Genomic DNA, 26554 nt, shown 5'->3' with positions numbered 1-26554 from the left:
AGAGAAGACGACTCAGACATCGTATTGCAGCTTACAAAGATCGGTAGAGCCAGCGGTGATCTTCTTCTGTAGGGCAGGATGCTGAATTTAGATAAGTTGCTGCAGGGAAGCCGGCACTAGCGGGGAAGCCACTTCCCAACTGATCCTCCTCACTCGCTCTCTAAAGCAAGAGCGACAGGCCAGCAAGAGGCAGCGCTGCCGCTCCTACTTTAGGGGGGAGGGTCATTCAACGAATCGGGAGGCCGATTTTTTTGCGTGGTGAATCGATTCACCCAAAGTGAATCGGTGAATCGGGCAGCGCTAGTAAATACACTAGTAAGTCAGTAAGAGAAGTTTGAACTGTATTCAGAAACAGATGGCGAGCCCGTCTTTAAGCCCGTTACATTAACGGGTGCTAGAATAGATGTGTGTGTCTGTCTGTCTTTCTTTCTGTCTCTCTCTCTCCTTGGCCGCTGTCTTTCTGTCTCTCTCTTCTTGGCCGCTGTCTGTCTGTCTTTTTTTTCTTTGTTTCTCTCTCCTTGGCCGCTGTCTGTCTGTTTGTCATTCTTTCTGTCTGTCTCTCTCCCTGGCCTGCCTGTCTCTCTGTGGCCCCCCTTCTGTCTCCCTCCCCCACTCCCAGAGAAAAGCATGATTGCTGTCTGCCCCCCAGCAAACCCCTCCCCACAAAGCAGCCCCCTTTCCCTCTCCCCCTCCACTTCCCCGAGCAGTAGCAAAATTTTTACCAGCATGGGACACCTCCCAGCACCCGCACAACACCCTCCTGCCGTTGCTTGCCTATAAGCTATCAGGAGACAAACCGCCACCGCCGCTCAAATCACTGCACGTGCCGCAAGTCACTGTATGCACCGCAAATAGAATACGGCCATGGAGGCAGGGATCACGGCATCATAAGTGCGCATGCACGCTTAGGGTATTATTATAGAGGATATAGATACAGTATATATGGGTGAATCAAAAATTTAAAAGCAATTGTTAAATTATGCAAAAACCAGAATACAGCTAGCAAAATGCAACATATGTACTTCACCCAACTACTCTATGCCTTAGTCCTCTCATGCATGGACTACTACAATGAAGAACATACAACCTCTCCAGTGTGTACAAAATGCGGCAATCAGACTTCTAAAAAACCTCCATGCCCACGACCCTGTCTCCCAGGCTCTACTGTCAGTTCACTGGCTGACCATAGCTAAATGTTGTATCTTCAAGAGTCTGATGCTAGCATTCAAATCCTTGCACGACATGGTGTTAGGCTACATGACAACCAAGCCTTCTCAGTACGTGTTGAACAGGTCCCTCTGCTCCCAGAAAGAAATACCTCAAAACGCCCCCTGGTCATGCCCTTCAACTGCAAACTGTCAAATGACCTTCCTACTCCCTCTTCATACCAAGCCACAGATCAGATACCTTGAAAAACTCTCAACTTTAGGAACGCAATAAAAACATACTTCTTTACCAAACTCCCCCGCCCACGACCAATGGATCACAAACAAATGTATATTGGCACTAGATTCTATGTATGTGTCATGTTAGGATGTATATTATGAATGTTACCCTGTAACCCGTTCAGATCTCTTTGGGAAGAACGGGATAGAAAACGAATTAAATAAATAAATACTCGTACATTGCCTACTGGATAGTTCATCCACACACAGTGCAGCACTTGGCCTTTAGTTGTGTGGCAGCTACGAGGTCAGAAACATGGATGCTCTATTGCAAGACTGCACCATCAAAGACTAGGTGCAGTAATGCGCTCTCTTTGGGCAGAGGGAGTGAAACCTGTGGAAATTCACCATCAGATATCGACTCAGTATGGACATAGCACCATGAATCAATGAAAGGTTTATGAGTGGGTAAAAGGTTTTAAAGTGGGAAGAACAGATATAATGGGCGAAGGTCGTTCTGGTTGCCCATCAACATCGTGGACACAAGAGCACATTGACAGAGCGGATGCCTTGATTAGAGAAGGCTGCAAAGTTGGATATCAGCTATGGATCTGCATTTGCCCTAATGCATGATGACTTGAGATACTACTACTATTTATTAGAAAGGCATATGCAGCCCTGTACATTTTGATATTTAATAGACAGTCCATGCTCAGAAGAGCTTACAATCTAACTTACAGGAAAGTCTGCGCACAAGGGGTTCCCAAACAGCTTACTGATCTGCACAAGCAACAGTATGTGAAGGTTGAGACCCAGTTCCCAAGACAGTATGATGGAGAGAATTGTCACCAACAACGAGACTTAGGTGCATCACTGTGACCCAGTATGTTCTAGTCAGCATTGATACATTCAGGAACCCATTTGGCTGATCTTTCTCATGTCTAAAATCTCATGAATAATATAGTCTACTCATTCTCAGGATACCTCCAGGGTCTGCTATCTTTTTAGTAGATATTCTTCAATCATCCAGGATCATAGAATGAATGACATCCACATTTTCTGGAATTCTCACTTGAGTTTATCTCCTACAACAGGGGTGTCCAATGTCGGTCCTCGAGGGCCGCAGTCCAGTCGGATTTTCAGGATTTCCCCAATGAATATACATGAGGTCTATTTGCATGCACAGCTTTCATTGTATGCTAATAGATCTCATGCATATTCATTGGGGAAATCCTGAAAACCCGACTGGATTGCGGCCCTCGAGGACCGACATTGGACACCCCTGTCCTAGAACGTTCGCCTTGCATGCTCCAATATCCTGTTCTAAATGTAGCAACCCAGTTCTGACTGTGGAGTAGGAAGGGCACTTATTCCCTAATGTAACTGACATATCATCATAAATTTGTTTGGCCAAGTTCCCTTTCAGGTAAAGATATTTCATCACCGCTTGGCACTCTTTTGCAGTGAAATCTCCATTGTTTTGCACCATTTTTACTTCAGATCTACAATAAAAAAAATTTAAATTATCAGGCTACAATTATGAAATTTAGGTCAGACACATACAAGACAATAAACTTTGATGCGATAATATTAGGCTAAAAGTAGGTGAAATAGGAAAAGCCAGACTTATCAGCACCCTCTCGTATATTTACTTTTCTTGCTGAAATGTAAACCAACTACAAAATAACAATTTAGCATCAGACAATTTGGGCAAGAGCCAACAAGTTCTTCTGGTGCCTGCTGAGAGCTTCAGTAGCAGCAACAGAAGGCAGAATGACCCAAATGAGCTCTGGAATGTGTTCATAGCAGCATCTAAACTAATCCTGGAGAGAAAGCTGAACAAATTCCAATCTTCTACTTCCTCAAAAAACAGATATTCATAATAGCAGATATCAAAAGCACTTACTGTGCTAGTTTACAAAGCCCCCTTTTTCAGTACTAACTAGTCTACAGTTTTAGGACACATTACTATTTATGAATTCTGCTTGTATTATTCATAGAAGGTTTTGGCTGAAACACATCCTCAACATACTATGATATATCTAGAAATTTGTAATAGAGAGACAGAAAAAAATAGGTTAATAAGAACGTTCAGAACCTGCTGAGATAACTTGCACAAAGTAGCCACAGTTATAACCTTAACTTCAACAAGAATGGGACAACCAGGTGTTTAAAATTATCCAAACAGCCATTGCAATTGGTGAGGCCATTACAAAGCTGGGTGGTGAAGCACTGGAAGTTGCTGGGCTCTTGGATTACCTATGTGACTTGTAAGAATCAAAGAAAAATGACAAGTCCTGGAATGGCCAGCCAGCGAAAGTGATAGCAGCTAGTATTGTAAAAATAATTTAAACATGCTTGGGACAGATAAAGAGGACTTTGTGAGAAACTATGTTGGGAGACTGGGTAATAAACACATGGGCTGTGAAATTAAGCAGGTGTTGGTTTAATTATGGGGGATTTATATCTACAGTTACTCAAAGTGATAAAGAACACAAGAGGAAGACAACTGGGAAGAATAGATAGGTCATGAGCTATACTATGCTTCCACTGCATTTCCCAGAGTACTAATATAAATGCATTAGACAGTTAACCAAACAGGAATTAAAATATAATAAAGACCTAACCTAAGCAATATTTGGAGGCAAAGTAACAACATGCTAGAGACTGTCTAGGTATACCTTACTGGGCAATTTTTGGAATCTAAATTCTCCCACTGAAAAATAAGGTAGCATTTACCTGTTGGTTTTGTTGGGGTTATACTCATAGGAATCCTTGATTGCTATCTTCATTCTCTTGGAATTGATTCTCCACAATTTGAGAGAGTGATCCATGCCACAAGACATTATTTTCTCACCAAGGAGATCATAATCCTAAAAGCACAAAACACCTTCTCAATTTTGCTAGAACTAAACATCTCCTTATCATGGACACTGGTAACAGCTACAGAGTCCTAAAGGGAACAGTCCTGATACATCTCACTTACTGCACTTAAAACTTCATCTCTGTGTCCTTCCACACCTCCAAATATTGCAACCAATGTGTCTGTTTGGATGTTCCACAGTCTCAGTGCATGATCTGATTTTTAAAAAAGGAACAAAAAATGGATATTTGATTGGTTATTTATATAGGTGAAAGTATATTTTACACACAAATATATACCATTCAAACGACTGAGCTTATGTCTAAAAAGGTTGGGTGGGGAGATCTCAAAGGTCATGGTTGGTAACTTTTTTACTGTCTTCTGAACCTAGTTTCTTCCATAGGTCAAACGGAGGCCTCTTCCAAATTAGCTCTTACTATTTATATACATAATTTATATATAGTGTGCCCACAAAAACACTCCTTGATTTTAAATGGTTACAAAATCCAAACTTATTGGAATATGTTTATAAATAAGATGACAGCAAATACAAGTCCCAAAAAACACGGTTAGCAAGATCTTACACAATCGCTTGCACTTTCACACTTATAAGCTCCAATTGGTGCAGAAGTTAGACAATGCAACACAAAAAAATGACCAGATGTTTTTCAAGTGGACCCCAAGATCACCGGACATTACTGTTTGTGACTTTTTCCTTTGGGAGTACGTGAAAGACAGAGTGTATGTACCTCCACTACCCGCAACTATGAATGATCTGCAGGAACGCATCATTGAAGCTATAAACGCGATCATGCCGGATATGCTTCAGAGAGTCTGGTCCAAGCTCGATTATCGCATCAATGTTTGCTGAGTAACAGGTGGGGCTAACATCGAGTATATGTAATCAACAGATACCATATGAAACTTTATGAGTTGATGAAACTATAGCCTCAAAGATGAAAGAATATTCCAATCAATTTAAAGGAGTGTTTTTGTGGGCTTAGAAGTATATTTTAATCAAAATGTTTTGCATATGAACTTCCGTATTGTTTAGCTATTCATCAATAGAAATAAGCCACATAAAGCCAACACAGGCATAAGTGTCTTTTTATAAAATAAACTCAAAACCTGCATCAATATTGGGTTATATCCATGTACATTTACAGCTGCTTATAATAAATTTACATATATGAAGTATATGTGTATTTTATTAAACACATTTGTATTTCCCAATTCTACCTAACTTCTTCCCCAAAGAAGCCTATATTTGGGTCATGTGAAAGCAGGCACAAACATTTTCCATGCCTACTTTATAGGCAAATACCTGAAAGAATGAGCTACAGCCAAAGAAGTAGGGAAAGTGAGCTGCAGGGAAAGGCGGAGCAGTAGCTATAGAGACTGTGCCTTATCAACTTTCGGTCCTGCTTTTCCCTGCTGTCTGGCTGGTTAGGAATGTCTGGCCAATCAGCTACTGAAGGGGAGGGAGAACAGTAGCTACAGAGACTGCCTTAGTAACTTTCAGTCCTGCTTTTCGCTGCAGCTTATTGACTGGCTAAGCTTCCTTAGGAATGACTGACCCATGGACTGCAGGGGAAGGCAATAACATCGGAAAACTCCCCCAAATGAATTTTGCCAAACTTCAGACCTAGCTAAATCTAGTGTACATGAACCGGCCTGAGACCCCAAAATCAACCAACAGGGAGGGCTCACTCTATAACAGTAAGGGCATAAAAATAGATCCTTCATCCTCCGCATCTCCCTCATAAAGGCTCATTAGATCCTGGCCAGCATTGGGAGACCCAGTCCCCTCTTGTGCTGCCAAATGTCCCTTGGTGATTTCGGCCATCCAGAAAAGCTCTCCATATTAGATTGACAAATTCCACAGAAAATGCCATGTTAAGCAGAGTGGAGTATCCTTTATATCAGTGTTCTTCAATCTTTTAACACCTATGGATCGGTGGAAATAAAATAATTATTTTGTGGACCGGCACTTGTCCACGGACCGGCAGTTGAAGAACACTGAGCTAAGTCATGCCCATCTTCACTCAATCTCCGCCCCAGACCCCGCCCCCCATAATAGTACTAATTGTAACACCATTTTTTCCATTCATTTTTCATATATACACACACAATATAATTGTATTAACAGATGGCAGATTTAAATCAATCACTAAATAAAAAAATAAAAGCATTCCCCCTATCGTTGTTGTCTCTCTCCCTCCATGCTATGCCTTGCCTTCTGGCCTGCCCTCCGGTGTTATCTTCGGCCAGTCCACGGTGCGATCAATGCAGCGTCTTCGGGCCGGCTCCCTCTTCCTAAGTGCTGCAGTGCACAAAGTTGTGGGCAGCGGCTCCTCATGCGCATCCCGTGCCTCATCTGGAAGCCTTCCCTCCGACATTGCAATGTCAGAAAGAAGGCTTCTGGTTCAGGTGCAGGATGTGCATAGGAGCCTTTTTCCACGGCTTTGTGGATTGCAGCACTCAAGGAGCCGGCCCGAAGACACTGCGATGATTGCACCGTGGACCGGTGGCTGAAGAACACTGTCTTGGGCCCGATGGACGTTTCGGCCCTGTGAACTCTATTTCCTGGAGGGTTGAATAGTGAAATTGAGTGGCGTGCCTTTCTGTAAATGCTGACCATAGAGAGAATGGCCTGTCAGCTGCAGACCTCAGTCTGATTCTCCTCCATGCAAGTAGAGCTGGACCGTCAATTAGGGAAGCTCTAAGCACCAAAATCAGTCAAAATTCCGTGAACAAGACAGAAAAAAAAATAAAGAAATAAACAGAGCAGATCAGAAAGACTCTTTCTGGCTCACATAAAGAAGGAAAAACTGAAGGGAGCAGCAAAGTCCTCTAATGAAGGAGGAGAGATTCAAAAGCTGGAGTGCATTCCATCTTCATGGCTTGCAAGCATGGGGATATTATCCATCCGTGCAGAATGACACATCTATTGCAGTAGAAGAGTACTTACTCTAATAACATTTACAAAATCAGACAAAAAATATAAGCCAATGCATTCCCCCACAACAGCCACTCAATCTAATTCCTACCTTTGCTCACAGAGAGGAGGAGGTTTGGATCTCTTGGGTGGAACTTAAGTTCATTAATAGCATTTCCATGGCCGACATAGTGCTAAAACAAATATAGATGCCATTAATACTTTTACTTTATTTTTATATTTTTTAAAAACCATATCTTATGCATACTGTGACCAAATGCCTTGGTTAAAAGCCCAGTGCAGGGAGAAATCCTGTTTTTGTAAGTGAGGGAGACAGTAAAAGTAGGAGAAGTCTACTTTCCTGCAGAAGCAGCAGCCAAGCCACAGGGAAGAGACTGAGGATTGACACTGTTGTGACTTAGAAGAGGAGTTGTAAGAACTCCAAGAAGCAGACAGCTCCATCTCTGAGAGGGGAGGAAGCCCCAGGGAAGTGGGAAATATTGTTCTTAAGTGCCATTCTCCCTTAGGTAAGCTGGAGAAACTAAACCAAGTAAAGATAGCCAACCCAGGGGCAAGGCTTGGGAAGGCCAGGAGCTACAGTAAGGCAGTGCTATATATCCTTTTAGAAAAGGGGTAAGCAACCCCAGTCCTCCCCAGTCAGATTTTCAAGATTTCCACAATTAATATGAATGAGATCTATTTACCTAAAATGGAAACAGTACATGCAAATCAATTTCATACATATTCATTGCAGAAACCTTGAAAACCCAACTACAATAACTAAGACAAGATGCAGAGCATTGAAAGTTGTGCAGAATGCAGCAGCAAGATTGATACCAGGCGTATCTAAATACGATCACATCTCACCCTATCTCCAACAAGTACACTGGCTGCCTGTTGTTTTTAGATCTCAATATAAAGCAATAATGATTTGCCATCAATTCTTGTATGGAAACATACCTGAATTGTTTAAAAGTAAGATGTCAAACTATTTACCATTTAGATCTTTGCGTTCTGAGAACAAACAAATGCTAATCCAAAATATGCTGAGACCGGTAAAATGGTCTTTTGCTGTGCGGGGGTGAAACTGTGGAACTCATTTGTCGGTCAATTACGAAAATGTTATGACAAGGGTAATTTCAGAAAACTATTAAAAACGCAGCTATTTGTTACATAGTAGATAACGGCAGATAAAGACCCAAATGGTCCATCCAGTCTGCCCAACCTGATTCAATTTAAATTTTTTAAAATTTTTTCTTCTTAGCTATTTCTGGGCAAGAATCCAAAGCTCTACCCGGTACTGTGCTTGGGTTCCAACTGCCAAAATCTCTGTTAAAACCTACTCCAGCCCATCTACACTCTCCCAGCCATTGAAGTCCTCCCCAGCCCATCCTCCACCAAACGGCCATATACAGGCACAGATTGTGCAAGTCTGCCCAGTACTGGCCTTAGTTCAATTTTTAATATTATTTTCTGATTCTAGATCCTCTGTGTTCATCCCACACTTCTTTGAACTCAGTCACAGTTTTACTCTCCACCACCTCTCTCGGGAGCGCATTCCAGGCATCCACCACCCTCTCCGTAAAGTAGAATTTCCTAACATTGCCTTTGAATCTACCACCCCTCAACCTCAAATTATGTCCTCTGGTTTTATCATTTTCCTTTCTCTGGAAAAGATTTTGTTCTAATGCATTTTTCTACGAACTGATCTTTGCGATTGTTTTTTTCATGGGCACTTTACGTGATTTTCCAATGATTATATGTTAATGTTGGTTTGATTTTATTTGTCTTACTGAATTATGCATGTAACGATATGTAAACCATTTAGGTTTAAACAGTATATAACCCAAGGAATAGCAACATTCCATGCTACCAATCCAGGGCAAGCAGTGGCTTCCCCCATGTCTCTCTCAATACCAACTATGGACTTTCCAGGAAATTGTCCAAACCTTTCTTAAAACCAGCTACGCTATCCACTCTTACCACAACCTCTGGCAATGCATTCCATGGCTTAACTATTTCTCTGAGTTAAAAAAAAATATTTCCTCCTATTGGTTTTAAAAGTATCTCCCTGTAACCTCATCAAGTCATTGTAATTTTTGACAAAGTGAAAAATCGATCCACTTGTACTCGTTCTACTCCAAATCATCAACATCAACTTGCCGGATAGTGAAGGCAAGAACAGCCCAGAGGGATGAAAAACCCTGAATCATGGCAAAGGTAGATCCTGATCGATGAGCCTGATTTAAATATAGCCCACTGTGAATGTTTGCCTAACCAGATAGGAGTTTTCTACTGCTATGTATGTTTGTTGGGCTGAAGATTTTCTCCACCAAGGGCTAGATTCTCAAAACTTTGCATTAAAATTGATGGGCCACTATTGCGGCCATTATTGTAGTGATTTCAAAAAAAGCGAGTCATTCTCCAAAAAACGCTGAAGCAAATTAGGTTGGCAGAGTAGCGAAGATTTGCTATATTGCATGTGCAAAATAAACGCACAAAAAAACCCCACCACCAAATCAAAGATTGGCAGGAGGGATGCCCACTTTGTCCCAATGCCAAGCAACGCCCCCACCTCCAACACGCCCTCAGCAGCAGCAGAAATACCCACTCCCTCCCGCCACCAACAACACCCCCCCAACACAACCCCAGCAGAGGGAGAGATGTCCACTCTTTCCTGCAGAGTTACACATTAACCTGACACTGCTAACCCCTCCCAATTGGAGGGGCCTTATGCAACTGGGCCAATCGGAGACTTAGGCCCCTACCCGGATGTACCAGGGAGGGGCCTAAGACTCTGATTGGCCCAGGTTGTTTAAGGCCTGTGCTATGGGTTTAGCAAGCACCAGTTTAGCAAGCACGTTAAAGGAAGATTTTCGTTTTGAGAATCTGCCCCGAATGGGGTGTATTTAGGTTGAACTAAAGTATGAAATGTAATAAAAGAAGGGCACAGAGTTGTTATGCCAAAGTGAGCAGTGCAAGGCTGAGCAGTGCAAGGCAGAGCAGAGCAGTGCTCTGTATTAATTATCTTTGTAAGCAGCCTGGTAACACTGGAGAAAAGGCCTGTAGTGTTTTCCCTACTCTCTTGGCTGGTGCTCTAAAGAGGGGAGCAACTTACAGAATTTGCTAGATTCTTCTGTTCCTAAGACTGGAGAACACTAAGAAAATAGAGCAAGTATTTATCTGTAAACTGTATTTGGAGACATTATTATTTACAATCAACTGCCAGCACTGGAACTTAAGAAATGGTGTACCATGTTCTATGTTCCACCAGTGGCTTTATTACCACACTATTAAGAGCAGCTTTTCTCTAGCATGGCTTTTTGGGTAACTTCTGGCTGTCATAATAAAACATCCCTGATCCATCTTACAATTAAATTTGCCAAAAGATATGATGTATCTCTGGCTACTGCTTTAAGGACTGTGAACCATCACAGCTAAGGGCTGGTTACTGAGAGATTAGCAGCATTTCTAGAGTTCTCAGGCACCTGTCTTCCCCATCCTAGAGTCATTAGAGGAATTCACCTCTTTCTCACCACTGGACCAGGCTACAGGATCCTGGTACTATCCCCAACACCAAGAAGTCTTATGGGTTCACGCTCCATAAGACTTCCCAAACCTTTGCACTGCGTGGCTCAAGTGTATATCCCAATAACCATGCAGAGTTGTGAGAAACATTTTCAGGCAGCACTGCGCTAGGAAAAAATAAAATAAAATCTTACGAGGATACAAAATCACAGGCACCAGGGCAACTTGATGCCCAGGATTTGTCAAGTCCTGTAGAGTGTGTGTGTGTATGTATGTTTAAAGTACTAGGTCAAAGTAGTTAAGTAAAAGTAATGCATATTTTGGTACTTGAGTAAAAAGTATAATGAAAAACAAAGTAAAAAAGGGGCTGATTCTTTAAGTGGTGCCAGGCGCAGCAAGTGTCTCAATCACCAGCAGGCGCCGATTCCAGAATCGTGGCTTGATGAGACCCTAGGTATCAGAAATGTAGGCTAGGTCAGGCCTACATTTCCGAAGCCTAGAGTGCCGTCAGAATCGCCAAAGTCCGGTGCCAACCCTTACCACGCCTACTTCTGGGCTTCTGCGTCACTATGCGCAGCTAGCCACCAGGGACCTAGGCGCCATTCCCAGAGGCCACATAATGGTGATTTTTTTTTTTTAGTAATTACTTTTTAATTGGTTTTAAAGAACACGGTCAATTACCGTGTTGTTTATGAACCAATTAAAAAAATTTAGACAGTGGTAGGACGCCCACCACCACCACCACCTAACTTTTGGTGTCCCGATAAGAATCTGGGCCTAAGTGCCTAAAATAATACTTTTTGTGTAGAAAGTAAAGTAAAAGTACTGCAACTACAATGTCTGTTGATCAATAATTGCTACCAGCTTCATCTCCACTTTACAGTGACCCAACTCCTTTAACCAGTTCATGACGGGGTTTGCAATAGCAAAATCCTGTTCCCAGTTTGGTGTTTCATTTTGTTTACTGAAGAACTGTCATTTACATATCCCTTCCACTTTTGCTTTATACTTTTAATTGTTAGCATTACATTACATTACATTACAGATTTCTATTCCGCCATTAGCATCAAATGTAACTAGGTAAAAGTAGTAAAAGCTGGCAAAATTATTACTTTAGTAAAAGAAACAAATGTTATCCTGTACTTCTTTACAAATAAAAGTATCAAAACTTTTACTTAAATACAGCAATTAGTTACGTTACTTAGTTACTAAACAACAGTGGATATGTCTGTCATTATGTTACTATGTGTGATACAGACACTCACCTTTATGCACTGCATTGTAATTGGATTGATTATCCTAATGATTCCCCTTGATCCTGCTACTGCCAGGAGAGGGTGACTTGTGTTGCTATCATATGTCCATGCACAAGTGTAGAAGTTTTCATCTGCCTTTATTCACTATTAAGGATAAGTACAATTACCTTTTAAAATATGTATTACACAGTTCAAGCTAACACAAAAACAATGTGAAATAGAATGATAGTGCTTCAGTATTCAGCCTTGTGCACAATGATCTTGTTTTATTATCCTTAACTTTTCAACAGTCTTTCCAAACTGCTTTTGTTGTAGTTAGAAACAGAAAAATCCAGGTGCCTAAAATGTGGTACCTGCTGCCAATCTGTACAGCTAATAAGCAGGAATAAAAACAATAAAGATGAATATATGATACTTTTTGTATTGAATTAACAAAAGATTTTTGACAAGTTTTTAAAGCAGGTTAGGGAACAGTCTACCTCTGCAGATGATTGAGGCCAGCAGCGTGTCAGATTTTAAGAGAAAATGGGACATTCACGTGGGATCTCTAATAGAGAATGACACGGTGAAAAAATTGGTCCCCGTCACCGCCCCGTCCCCGTCTCACCATCCCCGTCACCGCCCCGTCCCACCATCCCCGTCACCGCCCCGTCCCCGTCTCACCATCCTCTTCACCGCCCCGTCACCGCCACTGCCACCCCATTCACCGCCCCGTCACCGCCACTGCAATCCCATTAACTTTTCTTTATTTACGTATAAAGGAAACATTCTTTAAAACTTTAAAACTTAGTTAAATATTAGTTAATAACTATACAAAAACAAAACACGCAGAGAAAAAATTAATTAATATAAATTCTCAAAACTGACACATTTTGATCACTAAATTTAAAATAGTTATTTTTCATACAGTTTTTCAATCACTAATCTTCCACCACCCCTGGGGCTAGCAATGCAAAAACAAACACGACATGTACTTTAAATGCTGCCGTGATTAGCATAGTGACCGCGGCTACGGCTGCAAGTCTCCCCTCCCCCCAGCGATCACGGCAGGAGGGCACCCAACCCCTCCTGTAGACCCCCCCAACGGCCCTCCCGACAATCGCAGCAGAAGGGTACCCCACCCCTCCTGCCGGTCCTCCCAATGGCCTCCCCTAAGATCGCCGGCAGGAGGGTACCCAACCCCTCCTGCTGGACCCCCCCCCCAACGAACCCTCCCACCCCGGAACCCCCTTAGTCTTACTTTCCAAGTTGGACCGGACAGCTCCTCGCTCGTCTGGCCAGCAGGCCTGCCTCCGTCCAAATGAGGCGGGCCCGCCCCTCCCCTGCCTCCCAATGGCCTCCCCTAAGATCGCCGGCAGGAGGGTACCCAACCCCTCCTGCTGGACCCCCCCCCCCCAACGAACCCTCCCACCCCGGAACCCCCTTAGTCTTACTTTCCAAGTTGGACCGGACAGCTCCTCGCTCGTCTGGCCAGCAGGCCTGCCTCTGTCCAAATGAGGCGGGCCCGCCCCTACCCTGCCCAACACACAGGATCCTAGGGCCTGATTGGTCTAGGCACCTAAAGCCACTCCCGCTATAGGAGGGGCCTTAGGTGCTTGGGCCAATCAGGCCCTAGGATCCTGTGGGTTAGGCAGGGGAGGGGAGGGGCGGGCCCGCCTCATTTGGACGGAGGCAGGCCTGCTGGCCAGACGAGCGAGGAGCTGTCCGGTCCAACTTGGAAAGTAAGACTAAGTGGGTTCCGGGGTGGGAGGGTTCGTTGGGGGGGGGTCCAGCAGGAGGGGTTGGGTACCCTCCTGCCGGCGATCTTAGGGGAGGCCATTGGGAGGCAGGGGAGGGGAGGGGCGGGCCCACCTCATTTGGACGGAGGCAGGCCTGCTGGCCAGACGAGCGAGGAGCTGGCCGGTCCAACTTGGAAAGTAAGACTAAGGGGGTTCCGGGGTGGGAGGGTTCGTTGGGGGGGGGGGTCCAGCAGGAGGGGTTGGGTACCCTCCTGCCGGCGATCTTAGGGGAGGCCATTGGGAGGCAGGGGAGGGGAGGGGCGGGCCCGCCTCATTTGGACGGAGGCAGGCCTGCTGGCCAGACGAGCGAGGAGCGGTGAAACACAGGTAAATAGCGGTTCCTAGAAGGCGGTACATTGGCCCGCGGGGACAAACCTGTTCACCGTTTCCGCGGTCGGTGAATGGCCTTGTCCCCGTCACCGCAGCGACTGCTAGTTTTCTTCCCCGTTTTCGGCGGTGACCCGCGGCTTAAATGCGGTGGCCGCGGGTAAACCGTCACCGTGTCATTCTCTAATCTCTAAGGGAGTAAAGTCAGGGGGGTGGGTCATTAGAGTGGGCAGACTTTGATGGGCTATAGCCCTTTTCTGCCGTCATATTCTATGTTTCTATGATAAGCAAATGATGACAATATCAAAATACATAAGTAAATTATGAAAGCATGCTAACTTCCAGGACTTCACTGGAACCCAAGGAATGCTGTACCATACTCTGTTCCCCCAGTGACTTTATTACCAGACTTTTGAGAGCAGCTTTTCTCCAGTGTGGGCAAGCTTTGAAGGCAATTCCTAGATGTCATAATCCAATGTTTCTGATCTGGGTTAATGTTTTACAATAAAAGTTTCCAAAGATACAGCATGTCATTGGACTGCCACTGGAATGTTCGCATGTTTTACTTATAAATTTTGATAGTCATCCTTTGCTTATCTCTAACTTGAGGAAGACAGTTCTGCCTTTGAAAACTTGACAAAAACTGTATTAAGTTAGGTCAATAAAAAAGGTATAACATTTTCTTTTTGCTTTCTTTACATAAAAACATAAAGATAGCCTTACTGGGTCAAATCTAGCCCAGTATCCCATCTTCACGGTGGTCAATCCAGGTCACAAGTACCTGGCAAAAACCCAAATAGTAGAAGCAGCCCAAGCTACAGATCCTTTAAAGTAGACTAACAACAATGAAACTACTTTATCCAACATGTAAAGCTGGAGAGGAAAAGCCTGAAACAAAGGTGGGGGAGAAGAACCATCACTTCTGCAACCCAGTAAGGCGGCCTAAGAAACTGATGATGACATTTTCCTCTAGCTTCATAAAATATGCTAACATTGTGAACTGCTTTAAAGCTTGAATGTGCTAAGTGGTATATCAAATTAATAAATCCAATCCAATGTTAAAAAGTTCTCTCAACTGATTTTAACACTCTGTTTTGGGAAGGTTATAGTAAATGTACTTATATGTCATGTTATGTTACTATGTGATAACAGATTCTACCCAATCTTAAGATACATCAGATTCTCCATGTTTCCTTAATTTATGTTATTAATTTGGCCTCCACTGGGAACATTTCATACATGACTGTTTGTGAAGAAATGTCTGTGAACAAATGTTTCCTTATGTTATTCTCTAGTCTACAGCTGTCTAGTCCAGTGGTCTCAAACTCACAGCCCAGGGGCTACATGCAGCCCACCAGGTACTATTTTGAGGCCCTCGGTATGTTTATCATAATCACAAAAGTAAAATAAAAGTTTCTTAATCATATGTCTCTTTAGCTATAAATGACAATATTATTATTGTTAAGACTTAGTCAATAGGAAAGATTTATAAACTATAAAGTTTTACCTCATGCAAAATTGTCATCTTATATAATAAAACGCTAGCCGTACATGCGCACTCCTACCTGCGTGTTCTGTGATCAGTAGGTCCATGGCAGGCAGGAGAGCGGATGCGCGGTTAGGGCCCACACTCAAGCGCTGTGGCCAACTCAGGATCATGGGAGGATGCGCCGCGCAAAGTGCTGCACAGGTACTGGAGGGGGAGGGACATACCGCTTCTGCACATACCGGCACAAACCTCCCTCCAGCGTTGGCAGCCGCAGCACGCTAAACAAGCTGCTTCGCGGCTTTCTCCTGCAGTTGAGTCCCTCTGCCGCGTCACTGATGACATCATCAACGACGCGACAGATGGACTCAACGGCAGAAGAAAGCCGCGAAGCAGCCTGTTTAGCTTGCTGTGGCTGCCAACACTGAAGGGAGGTTTGTTATTAAAGTCATCTCGCTGGGAGGGTCGCAGAGTCAGTGGGGGTTGGGCTGGGAGGGGAGAAAAGCGTCTGCCTCGGGTGCTTCAGGCAGCAGCAGCGTTTACAATTCGCTGCTGTTGCCGGCTTCAGGCCTTCCTCTCTGGCCGGTCCTGCCTACTTCCTGTTTTCATGAAGACAGGACCGGCCAGAGAGGAAGACCTGAAGCCAGCAACAGCAATGAATTGTGAATGCTGCTGCTGCCCCATGAAGTAGTTCAAGGAGGAAAGGGAGTAGAGGGGGAGAGAATGGCTTGGAGGGAAGAAGAGATGGCAGGGCATGGAGGGAAGGAGGAAGGTATGTCAGATCAAGGGAAAAGGAAGGAGGAGATGGAGAGAGGCCATATGGAACAGAGAGAGAGGGCGGACACTGGATGGAAAGAGAAGAGATGGTAGTGAATGGAAGGGGCAAGACAGAGGGTGAACAGTAGATGGAAGGGGTAGAGAGAGGGAGACATACACTGAATGGAAGTATGGAGGGCAGGGGGAGCAGACGTTGGAAGGAAGTGGGGAGGAGAAAAAAAAAAAGGGCACATGCAGGATTGAGGGAAGAGGATAGAGTTAGAAATAAAGATAGATAGATAGGGGGCCAGGGAAAGACACAGGCAGAAAGAATGACAGCGTCCAAGAAGAGAGAGACAAATTTAAAAAAAAAAAAAAAAAATAGACAGACAGACATCTTCTCTAGCACCCGTTAATGTAATGGGCTAAAACACTAGTTTCTTTAATAAGACATTAACTATTTTTTCTGCGGCCCTTCAAGTACCTACAAATGCAACATGTGGCCCTGCAAAGGGTTTGAGTTTGAGACCACTGATCTAGCATGTGCCATGAAAAAATGGCGACAGGAGAAACCAGTGCGATAAGCATGGAAATCTGAAGTCCAGGTCCCCTCAGAAATAGAGAAAGAGAGTTCTGGCCGCAGGAAGATGCGAAATGTCATTATGCCCATAGAGACAGCCCGAACTTGGAAACTGTTTGTACTACCTTTAGGCATATATATCCTATGCCACTACTAGACACATGCAGCGCAGCACAGAGGCCCAAATAAGAAGGACAATTACCAACAGACAAAGGCTCAATCTGCAGGGACCCCAAGAGAGACAATGAGATACCCGTGTAAAATACAGGGCACTATCTTACTGCTGATCTCACTGTGCCGTGATTTGCCGTATGTCGACCCAGTCCAGAGACAAACCGAGACTGGGTGACCTAGCACAGGTCAGAGTCTCTCGAGTAATCCCCTTGAGTGCTAACCCCAGAGTCCGATTAAACTAGCAGCTTCTTTCAAGTGAATACAGTAGGAACACAGACATAGACATATAAATCTGCCCAAGCTTGTCCCAAAGCTGGTGAAACACGTACAACTTGTCTGAACCAGAAAGGAGAGAAGCTGCGGCATACCCTGACCAAAGTCAGCTGGAAATAAACTACCGGAACGCTGCAGCTCTTCTGCCATCGCTGGAGACCCAAGGGCGCGCCTGATTCTTGCCGACACGTGGATGTTGCATCAACACTCCTAGAAACATAGTCGGATTCAAAAACTGCAAAATTTATCCTGCCGCGGCCTGCATAGAAAGAAAATCAGACTCAGGGAATAACTAGAAGAACGGTGCGGTGCTTCCCACAGCGCCGGAAAAAACATGTCCCATCTCATGCGCACTGCTATAAACCGGCACCTGCACAATCAGCTGCACTTGGCCGCAACAAACACCGACGAAAGAGAGCCTCAGAATAAACAGGACTACTACTGCTGCACTGAAACCCAACGAGGAGAACAAGTGCGAGCATGAAATCGTACCGCTATTGCTGTGCTGTAACCAACAAGGAAACCAAGCGCGTGCATGTAAAGGGCGGGAAAGTCCCAGCTCCCTCAACGGATTTCTAGTCATAAAACTTAGCCTCAATAAAATATCCATTCCTTAAACGTACGTTGACCAAACCCACAGTACTAAGACTCCCAAACAGAACCTGAAGTTTAAACAACAGTAAAAAAACACATACATACTCACAAGCTTGTTGTTAGGGCCGGTTGAAGCCAGTAAGAACTGGTTGTGCAGCACTAACAGGGCAGAATGTAGCAAATGGTCTCCTTTTTTTTTTTTTTTTTTTAAACAGAGAAGGGAAAGAAGAAAACAAAATCGAGACCCAGTCAGATCCTCTAGCAATGGAGGGAGGGTGAGGCAGGGACCTGGGGGGACCCAGGTGTAACCGCTAAAGCCGGAACCGTTCAGCCGGACACCCCTGTCTCACTAAAGAGAAACCTCAACAGGAGAAAATAATTTTCCAGTCACAGCCAGAATTGAGGAGCTAGTTGCATAGCGACCATCACCTGCTGGGAGATAGAGCATACTGAAAACAGAGGAGAAGTGCCAGCCAATAGGACCACCTGTTAATCAATTTCTCTATCTCTGCTTGCTGGTAGATGTGTGCTATCCCATTGGTCTCTGGATTCATCTGCTATGTTGCTATGGCAGAGTTCATTAGTCCATGATCATCTAGTCAGAGAGGCTTTGAACTGAGAGTTGCACAACAGTCTAGCACATGAAAATCACAGTTTCTTAAACACAATCGGCAGGCCTCTCTGTCCTCATGATGGTCCTGTTCTTCAATTCATAAAGCCACCTGGCGTCTTCAGGAGCTGTGTTTGCAAGGCTCACCAACATCACAACTTCACCAGTACACTAAGCATGACTCGAGCAGGGGCCCAGGGTTCGGCACAAGCCAGGATCAGCTGATAAGTAGGAAACACACCGTCTACCAGGAAATCAAACAGCACAAAGCCTTCTCTTTGACGCAGCCCCCTTCCTCCAAATCTAACTCCCTCCCTCCCTCTCCCTTACCTTCAAGGCGCTTTTGTAAAAAACTTACTGAAGCCGGCAAAGCCTGCCTGCCTGCAGTCGCTTGTGTGTGTGGGTGGAAGCTTCTCCTCTGACGCAACTTCCGGTTGTGTCAGAGAAGCTTCCGCCCACACATATGCGACTGCAGGTAGGCAGGCTTCACCAGCTTCAGTAAGTTTTTTATGAAAGCACCGTGAAGGTAAGGGGGAGGGAGAGAGACAGATTTGGCTGTAGGGAGGGAGGGGACCGCGCGCCTTCCCTCCCTTAAGTTTCAATTCTTTACTAATGTGCCACGAAGGTAAGGGGGAGGAAGAGAGATAGATTTGGCTGGAGGGAGGTAGGGGACCGCACGCCTTCCCTCCCTTAAGTTTCAATTCTTTACTAATGCGCCGCGAAGGTAAGGGGGGAGAGGGAGGTTCTCGGGCCACAGAAGGGCGGTGAGGTGGCAAGCGGGAAGGGTGGATGCTGTGGGGATGGGGCGGTGAAGGGGACGTGAAGAGGATGGCGGGGACAGGGTGATAAAGGGGACGGGGCGGTGAAGGGGACGGTGGTCCAGTGACGGGGACAGATTTTTTTTCCCCGTGTCATTCTCTAGCCTAAATCTCTTACCTGCAGGCATTGATTGTTTCTGTACTAAATCTGGTCAAGAGAACCATGTAAAATAATATGGAACAAACGTTCTTTGTGCTCACTGGTTTAGTCTAAGCAAGAGATTAACTGCAGCATATCCTTTTAGTTTAATACTTTTAAGTTATACAACCGCACAGATCAAATCATCAAGGACAAAACAGCATGCCTGCTGTACAATGCCTTGGGCGAATCTCTTCATAAAGGCGTTTAAATTCCTATAAATATCATTAAGTCAGATGTAGCCCATGAATAATGTGCATGTCTAGCTAATCTCTTGCTCTCAAAGAAGGGAGGAATCAGATATTTTTAGCTCCTCACAGTTCAGACTTTGTTTTCTTTGTACAAATAATTTTAGAAGGATACATCAGCATCCACATAGGACTGCAATAAGCGGACCTCTCCTTGGGAATGGCACTCATATAATGTCACCTGGAAATGAGGAAAATTAACAATCCTGTTAAACTCAAATGTCATACATATACTTGGATCACTGAAAATTTACTATGGTGCATTTTTGTAACATATTTCAAGACTGTAGATGTGCTCTGGTTAATGATGTTTGAAAAGATAAAAAGGAGACATAATCCTCCTGTTTTCTCTTAAAGGGTTATAGTAGTAGAATTTTAAAGTTAAGCAAACTGAACAGGAGAGAAGGGAAGAGTTAGTGAGCTCTTTAAAGAAATTTTTCTCTTCACTTACCAGAATTCTCCGACAATATCATGCTCCTACATACAATATAAAGAAGGGTGAAGGGAGAGAAGGGAAGATGAAATCTTTTCTTATCTGATCATTTTCTATCCTTGAATCCTGCTAGACTAATTCAACCTAATGAGTTATGCCACCTTATAATCATAAGGAGGCAGGAAATCTAAAGTTTAGTGACATTACCAGTATAAGGAGCAAGGGTGTAGCTAGATACCTAATTTTTGATGGGCATGAGCCCAAAGTGGGTGGGCACAAGAACTATGCCCCTCTCCCAGGCAACTGGCATCGCTCAACTTCCCCTCCCCCCCAAAATACATTTTATAGTTTCAAACAATTTTTATTGATGCAATCCAAAAACATAGCCAGTATGCAAGAAAAGTCACCAAAGAAAGAAAAAGCAAGAGTTCAGCATCAAATTTTTCAACTGTAAAAGAGGAAAGCAGAAAATGTGATATAGATAATACAAAAAGTATGAAACTAGTACTCAAATAAGTAATATGACATCCAAGAGAAAGACAACTCAACAACCCCCATAACCCCAATAGGTTCAAACTGATTAGCAATGTGAACAGCAAACCAAGGAAAAAACATAGACTAACCACCTCTCTATCAAGCCCAAATAAGAAGGGAACAGCAGCCTTATAGGGAAACCTGCATCAGCAATTATCGAAAAGAGGAGGCAACAATTCCGGTCCCAACCTTCCCCCAACCACTGAGCGACAGAGGAGAAAAAGCAACAGCAAAGCACAACAGGGCCTTGGACTCTTATGAGCCCTGGCGAAATCCCTCCCTCAGGCCCCCTAATCCCCTATCCCCCCGTGCTCCCTCCTACCTATCCTTAACCCCCCTCCCGGTCATGCAGTGAAATAGAAAGTAATGGAAGTGTGTAAGCAAAAAAGCAGCGCAACCAGATGAAAGCCTTCCAGGATAAGCAAAGGCTGCATCCCCCAAGCGATTTACGAGAGAACTACACAGGCGGTGGTAAAGATTGTAGGTAAGGACCCCATATTAAATAAAATAGTTTTGTTCTTTTAAAGGTCAAATGAAGATCCTGGAGTTCCAGCAGTAGTAACTCGTGAATACAATTGCGCCAGTGCCAAAAAGAAAGAGCTGCCTCAAGAGTCCAATGCTGCAAGATGCACTTTTTCCCTACAATGCAAGATTTGATCACCCAAAGTTGTGGACCCTTACCCCTAATCCCCAACATAGAAACCAGCCCCAGAAGAACACCCACAGGATGAAGCTGAATAGATTGCTGGAGAATACCTTCTAAATACCGAAAAAGAGCCTTCCAGTAGTGAACAATCTGGGGGCAAGTCCACAGAGAATGTATAAAGTTATTCGAAGCTTGATGACATTGGCTACAAAGATCAGAAGAAATGCCTCCCATCAGAAAAAGGCCATGCTGGGAGACATAAGCGCGACACAGGATACGAAATTGGCACTCCCGCAAGTCAGCAGAGCCGACCCATGAGGGAATAAGCTGCAGGAGTCTGAAAAAGTCCTCTTCTCGAATGTCGTTATATACATCCCTACCCCAACGAGCAAGTAGAGGCGCAACAGGTTTAGCATGGAGATTCTGCACCAACCTCTTATGAATATATGAAATAGACAATGACTCCTCGGTAGAAGGGACAAAAAGATCATCCAAAAGGTGAGCTACTTCCAATGATAAGGAAGTTGCAGGCAAAGACTTCAAGTAATGACAAATCTGCCTATAAGCAAGCCTCCGGACCTCTAAGGGAGTCCAAAGGGCAGAGCTGGCCAATAGATGTAAGATATCGGACCTGAGCAAACCCCAAAGACCCCCACCGATGATAAATAGAGCTCCCAATCCCTGGCAGAAAGTTACCACTCCCCTGCAACGGCAATAAGCAACTACTGCGAGCATTAAAACGTCCCCAGCAAGCCAAAGCTTTCCACAAACTCCTTGCCACCTGAAATAAGACCAAAGAGCAGATGTGCGAGGGAAGAGCTCCAGGACATGCATGGAGTACATAGAAAGGGTGAAGAGGGGCACACCAAGCACGCTCCATGGCTAAGGGAGTAAAATGATCTGTGAAGTTAAACCAATCGCCTAAATGTCTTAAAAAGCAGGCAAAGATATATAGCCTCAAGTCTGGGAACCCCAAAACACATTTTAAACCCTTCAGTTCTTTGCCATTAGTGAGCAGTAATTCTTATCTACTGCTCACACCAGCTCAAGCCTTCCCTCTGACCTGGTTCCACCTATGCGAAAACAGGAAGTTGTATCATAGGAACATGTGCAGGGGAGGGGAGATACAAGGAGTATTCAGCTAGTGAGGCTTGGGGAGCTCCACCAGTCGTATCAGAGATGCACTACACCTCTACAGACAGGGTCTTCTGATCTTCATTAGGAGCTCTTGGCAGTGCAGGAGATGGAGGGAATACCATTCCTTGTCCCTAGCTTCCCTCTACATGTCTCGTCATGCTCCCAGTAATGAACTGGAAGCATATGATAACACCAGTGGCAAAAGAACAGACAAGGATAATCTTGTTTTAATCTACTTGGCAGTATCTGTACCAGGTTCCATGGATAATGTCACCCACATATGAGAATATATGCCTGCTGTCCTTGAAGATCACCTATTACAAGTAAGTATCTTTGCTCTATAAAACATGTCAATAAATATCTGAATTAAGCATATAAACTAATACATATTACTGGCCCTCATGACTGTCTCTGGTACATAAGGAGAAGAGATGCATGTTGGTCCCACTGATAAAGTCTTTCAGGGTGCTTAGGGATTTGAGTGATGTCCTGGCGGAGCCGTTATCCGCGCTCTTCAATCTTTCCCTAAGTACAGGAAGAGTCCCATTGGACTGGAAAACAGCCAACATAATTCCACTCCACAAAAAGGGATACAGGACAGAGGCTGCAAATTATAGACCAGTGAGTCTCACATCAATAGTGTGTAAAATTATGGAAACACTAATCAAACACAAATTAGATACGATCCTGAACGATGAGAATCTACAAGATCCCCATCAACATGGATTTACAAAGGGAAGGTCCTGCCAATCCAATCTGATCAGCTTCTTTGACTGGGTAATGAAAAAGCTGGATATGGGAGAGTCTCTGGACGTCGTGTACTTGGACTTCAGTAAGGCTTTCGATAGTGTTCCACACCGCAGGTTATTGAGCAAGATGAGTTCAATGGGATTAGGAGAAATGTTAACTGCATGGGTAAAAGACTGGCTCAAAGGTAGACTTCAGAGGGTGGTGGTGAACAGTACTCCCTCCGAAACATCGGAAGTGATCAGTGGAGTGCTGCAGGGCTCGGTCTTGGGTCCGTTCCTATTTAATATCTTCGTAAGGGACCTGGCTCAGGAGCTTCGAGGGAAAATTACATTATTCGCCGATGACACCAAACTATGCAACATAGTAGGCAACAGCACAGTGCCCGACTATATGACGCAGGACCTACTCTTTAGGAGCATTGGTCCTCAACTTGGCAACTAAGTTTTAATGCCAAAAAGTGTAAGGTCATGCACCTTGGCAGCAGAAATCCATGTAGAACTTACACCCTAAATGGTGAGACCTTAGCAAGAACTGCAGCAGAACAGGACTTGGGAGTGATCATTAGTGAAGACATGAAGACTGCCAATCAAGTGGAGAAAGCTTCATCCAAGGCTAGACAAATGATGGGTTGTATCAGAAGAAGTTTCGTCAGTCCGAAGTTATAATGCCGTTATACAGATCCATGGTGAGACCTCATCTAGAATATTGTGTACAATTCTGGAGACCACATTATCAAAAAGATGCACGGAGAATTGAGTCGGTTCAGTGAATGGCCACCAGGATGGTCTCAGGACTCAAGGATCTCCCGTATGAGAAACAGCTGGGTAAGTTTCAGCTGTACTCAACTCGAGGAATGTAGAGAGAAGGGAGACATGATCGAGACATTCAAATATGTCATGGGCCGTATTGAGGTAGAATAGGATATCTTTTTTCTTAAAGGACCTACGGCAACAAGAGGACACCCGTTGAAACTCAGGGATGGGAGAATTCATAGTGACACCAGGAAGTATTTCTTCACCGAAAGGGTGGTTGATCATTGGAATAGTCTTCCACTGCAGATAATTGAGGCCAGCAGTGTGCTGGATTTCAAGAGAAAATGGGATAAGCATGTGGGATCACTTCAAGGAAGAAATTAGGGGGTGGGTCATTAGTGTGGGCAGACTTGTTGGGCCGTGGCCCTTTTCTGCCGTCATCTTCTATGTTTCTAAGAGAGTATGGCTACACCTATTTCTGACAAAAGTATTGGTCTGTAACTCAAAGCAAGCTTACATGCTCATCTATAGTGGCTTGCTACATGGATATGTGAAGTAGTGAAGGTTCTATGACAGTGGTCTCAAATCCGCGGCACGTCAGGTACTATTTTGAGGCCCTCGGTATGTTTATCATAATCACAAAAGTAAAATAAAACAGTTCCTTGATCTTATGTCTCTTTAGCTATAAATGACAATAGTATTATTAAGACTTAGCCAAAAGGAAAGATTTATAAACTATAAAGAGTTTTACCTCATGCAAAATTGTCATTTCTTTAATAAAACCTTAACCATTTTTTTCTGAGGCCCTCCAAGTACCGACAAATCCAAAATGTGGCCCTGCAAAGGATTTGAGTTTGAGACCACTGTTCTATGAATATATCTAGAGAAGAAATATACTCACTTTAATTTACAAAAGAAAGCAAGCAATTATACAGTGCATTATGGTTGAAATCCAAAAATTTGAAAAAGTTAAAAAAACAAACAAACCCAAAAACAGACCAATGAAGATGTACATTGGATTCATGCTGATTAACATTTTGAATCTGAAGGTTTCAAATTATTATTGCTATTGCAAACTCTAGTGTCATCTACAGTGGGAGGAATAGCTGCTTTTAAGTCTATCTCATCATTAAGCTAAATTGTCAGCTTATAAATAAATGGTAATGGTTTCATCAATTCAAATGTTTAAAATACCAAAAGACAAAATTATCCCCACATCTACAGCCATATCATACACTAAACAACTATTCAATTTGAATACAAAAAACCCCGCAGGGGGTAAATAAGTTTTTTTTAACTGGGATCAAAAGTAGTCTTGTTTTATGTCATTCTGACTAAAACTCTGTTACATGCAGAACGCTATCAAAAAAGGAAATTCTAGAGCAGGACTCACTCTGTTGCTGCCAACTGTGGCAAAAACTAATGGATCTCCTTCCTTACTGTGCCAGTTAAATTGAACACCAAAGAGTGGCTGACCATGGTCTTCCTGCAGAAGAAAAGACAAAACAAAAGGTAGTAATATCAGAAACAATTTAGGGCTGAACTTCAGTTGACTGCCGATTTTACAGTGGAGACCCCTTTATCTTTTTTCATGCACTTTTGAAATTTCAGATCAATTGAAACTTGCTTCAACTGGGCTGAGGTATCATGAGTGTTCAGTCTCAGCTCCCTGGGATTTTTCCATATTTTATGCCCCCTCCCACATCTCCCTCTGAAATCTCAGCTGAGCAGCATGGCTAGTATGGAACACAGAACACACGCATGCCTATGTCAAGTAGGAAGTGTCACAGTTATACAATGGCTGGGATTTTCTTTGCCTCTATAGCACTCCAAGTCCTGGCTGGCCTGATCTCCTCTCACAAACCTAGAAGTATAAGGGTTGAATAAAAAGTAATGCCTCCGCAATTCATCAACAGATGGCAGCACCGATGCACTACACATGTTCACTTGATTTTTTAAAAAATTTATTCCTTCACCTCAGTTGGTGAGAAGTGTCTGTGTGAAGAGGCTGTTTTGCTAATGCTTGGAAAATGGAAGGGAATGCAGTGAGCATTTTGTGCTATTTAAGCAAAGTGCCTGTTAGAATTTCTGACTGTGAAGAAATTCCTCCAATTGAAATTCTTTTTTAAAAAAATTCTTTATTCATTTTTAAAACTTTCAGTAAGTTTTGGAAATCAATTTGGTTTCAAATAAATTCTTTATTAGAAAACCATGTGGCATTATCATACGATACAATTCTGTTTGGTATGTCAATGAGAACAAAAAGTCAAATTTCATCAAGCAATAATAAACTTCTATTGATTATGAAAGGAGTCGCCATGCAACATATCACCAGTAACTGGAAAAATTACAATTCTGGTGGAATTCGTTGTGCAACATTTACAAAATGGAAAGAACAATTGCTATACAGAAAGGGAATTATAATAGTTTTAAAAAGATTTGGGGGCCATTGACAAAATTATTGTAATGATTAGATATCATTTTCCACTGACAATATATTTATTAGGGGGAGGGGGGATGGTATAAAGTTCTATTAAAGATTTAATCAA

At 43.5% G+C, this 26554-nt stretch overlaps 1 protein-coding gene across 2 annotated transcripts in view; it reads right to left on the bottom strand.

Annotated features, from left to right (window-relative positions):
• EED (embryonic ectoderm development) overlaps positions 1-26554 on the bottom strand; it is a 75432-nt gene that overhangs the window by 27419 nt on the left and 21459 nt on the right. For both annotated transcript variants that reach the window (XM_033948678.1, XM_033948677.1), the window contains exons 3-8: positions 25399-25491; positions 19869-19934; positions 11980-12105; positions 7299-7380; positions 4372-4463; positions 4125-4258 (exon numbers count right to left, since the gene is read on the bottom strand). In XM_033948678.1, coding sequence (XP_033804569.1) covers positions 4125-4258; positions 4372-4463; positions 7299-7380; positions 11980-12105; positions 19869-19934; positions 25399-25491 — 593 coding nt within the window. The remainder of the gene's footprint in view (positions 1-4124; positions 4259-4371; positions 4464-7298; positions 7381-11979; positions 12106-19868; positions 19935-25398; positions 25492-26554) is intronic.

Source organism: Geotrypetes seraphini, chromosome 6 (assembly GCF_902459505.1).
Source record: "Geotrypetes seraphini chromosome 6, aGeoSer1.1, whole genome shotgun sequence".
NCBI lineage: Eukaryota > Metazoa > Chordata > Amphibia > Gymnophiona > Dermophiidae > Geotrypetes > Geotrypetes seraphini.
Note: the sequence above shows the minus strand (reverse complement) of the source record. Positions and strands in the feature narration are given on the sequence as shown.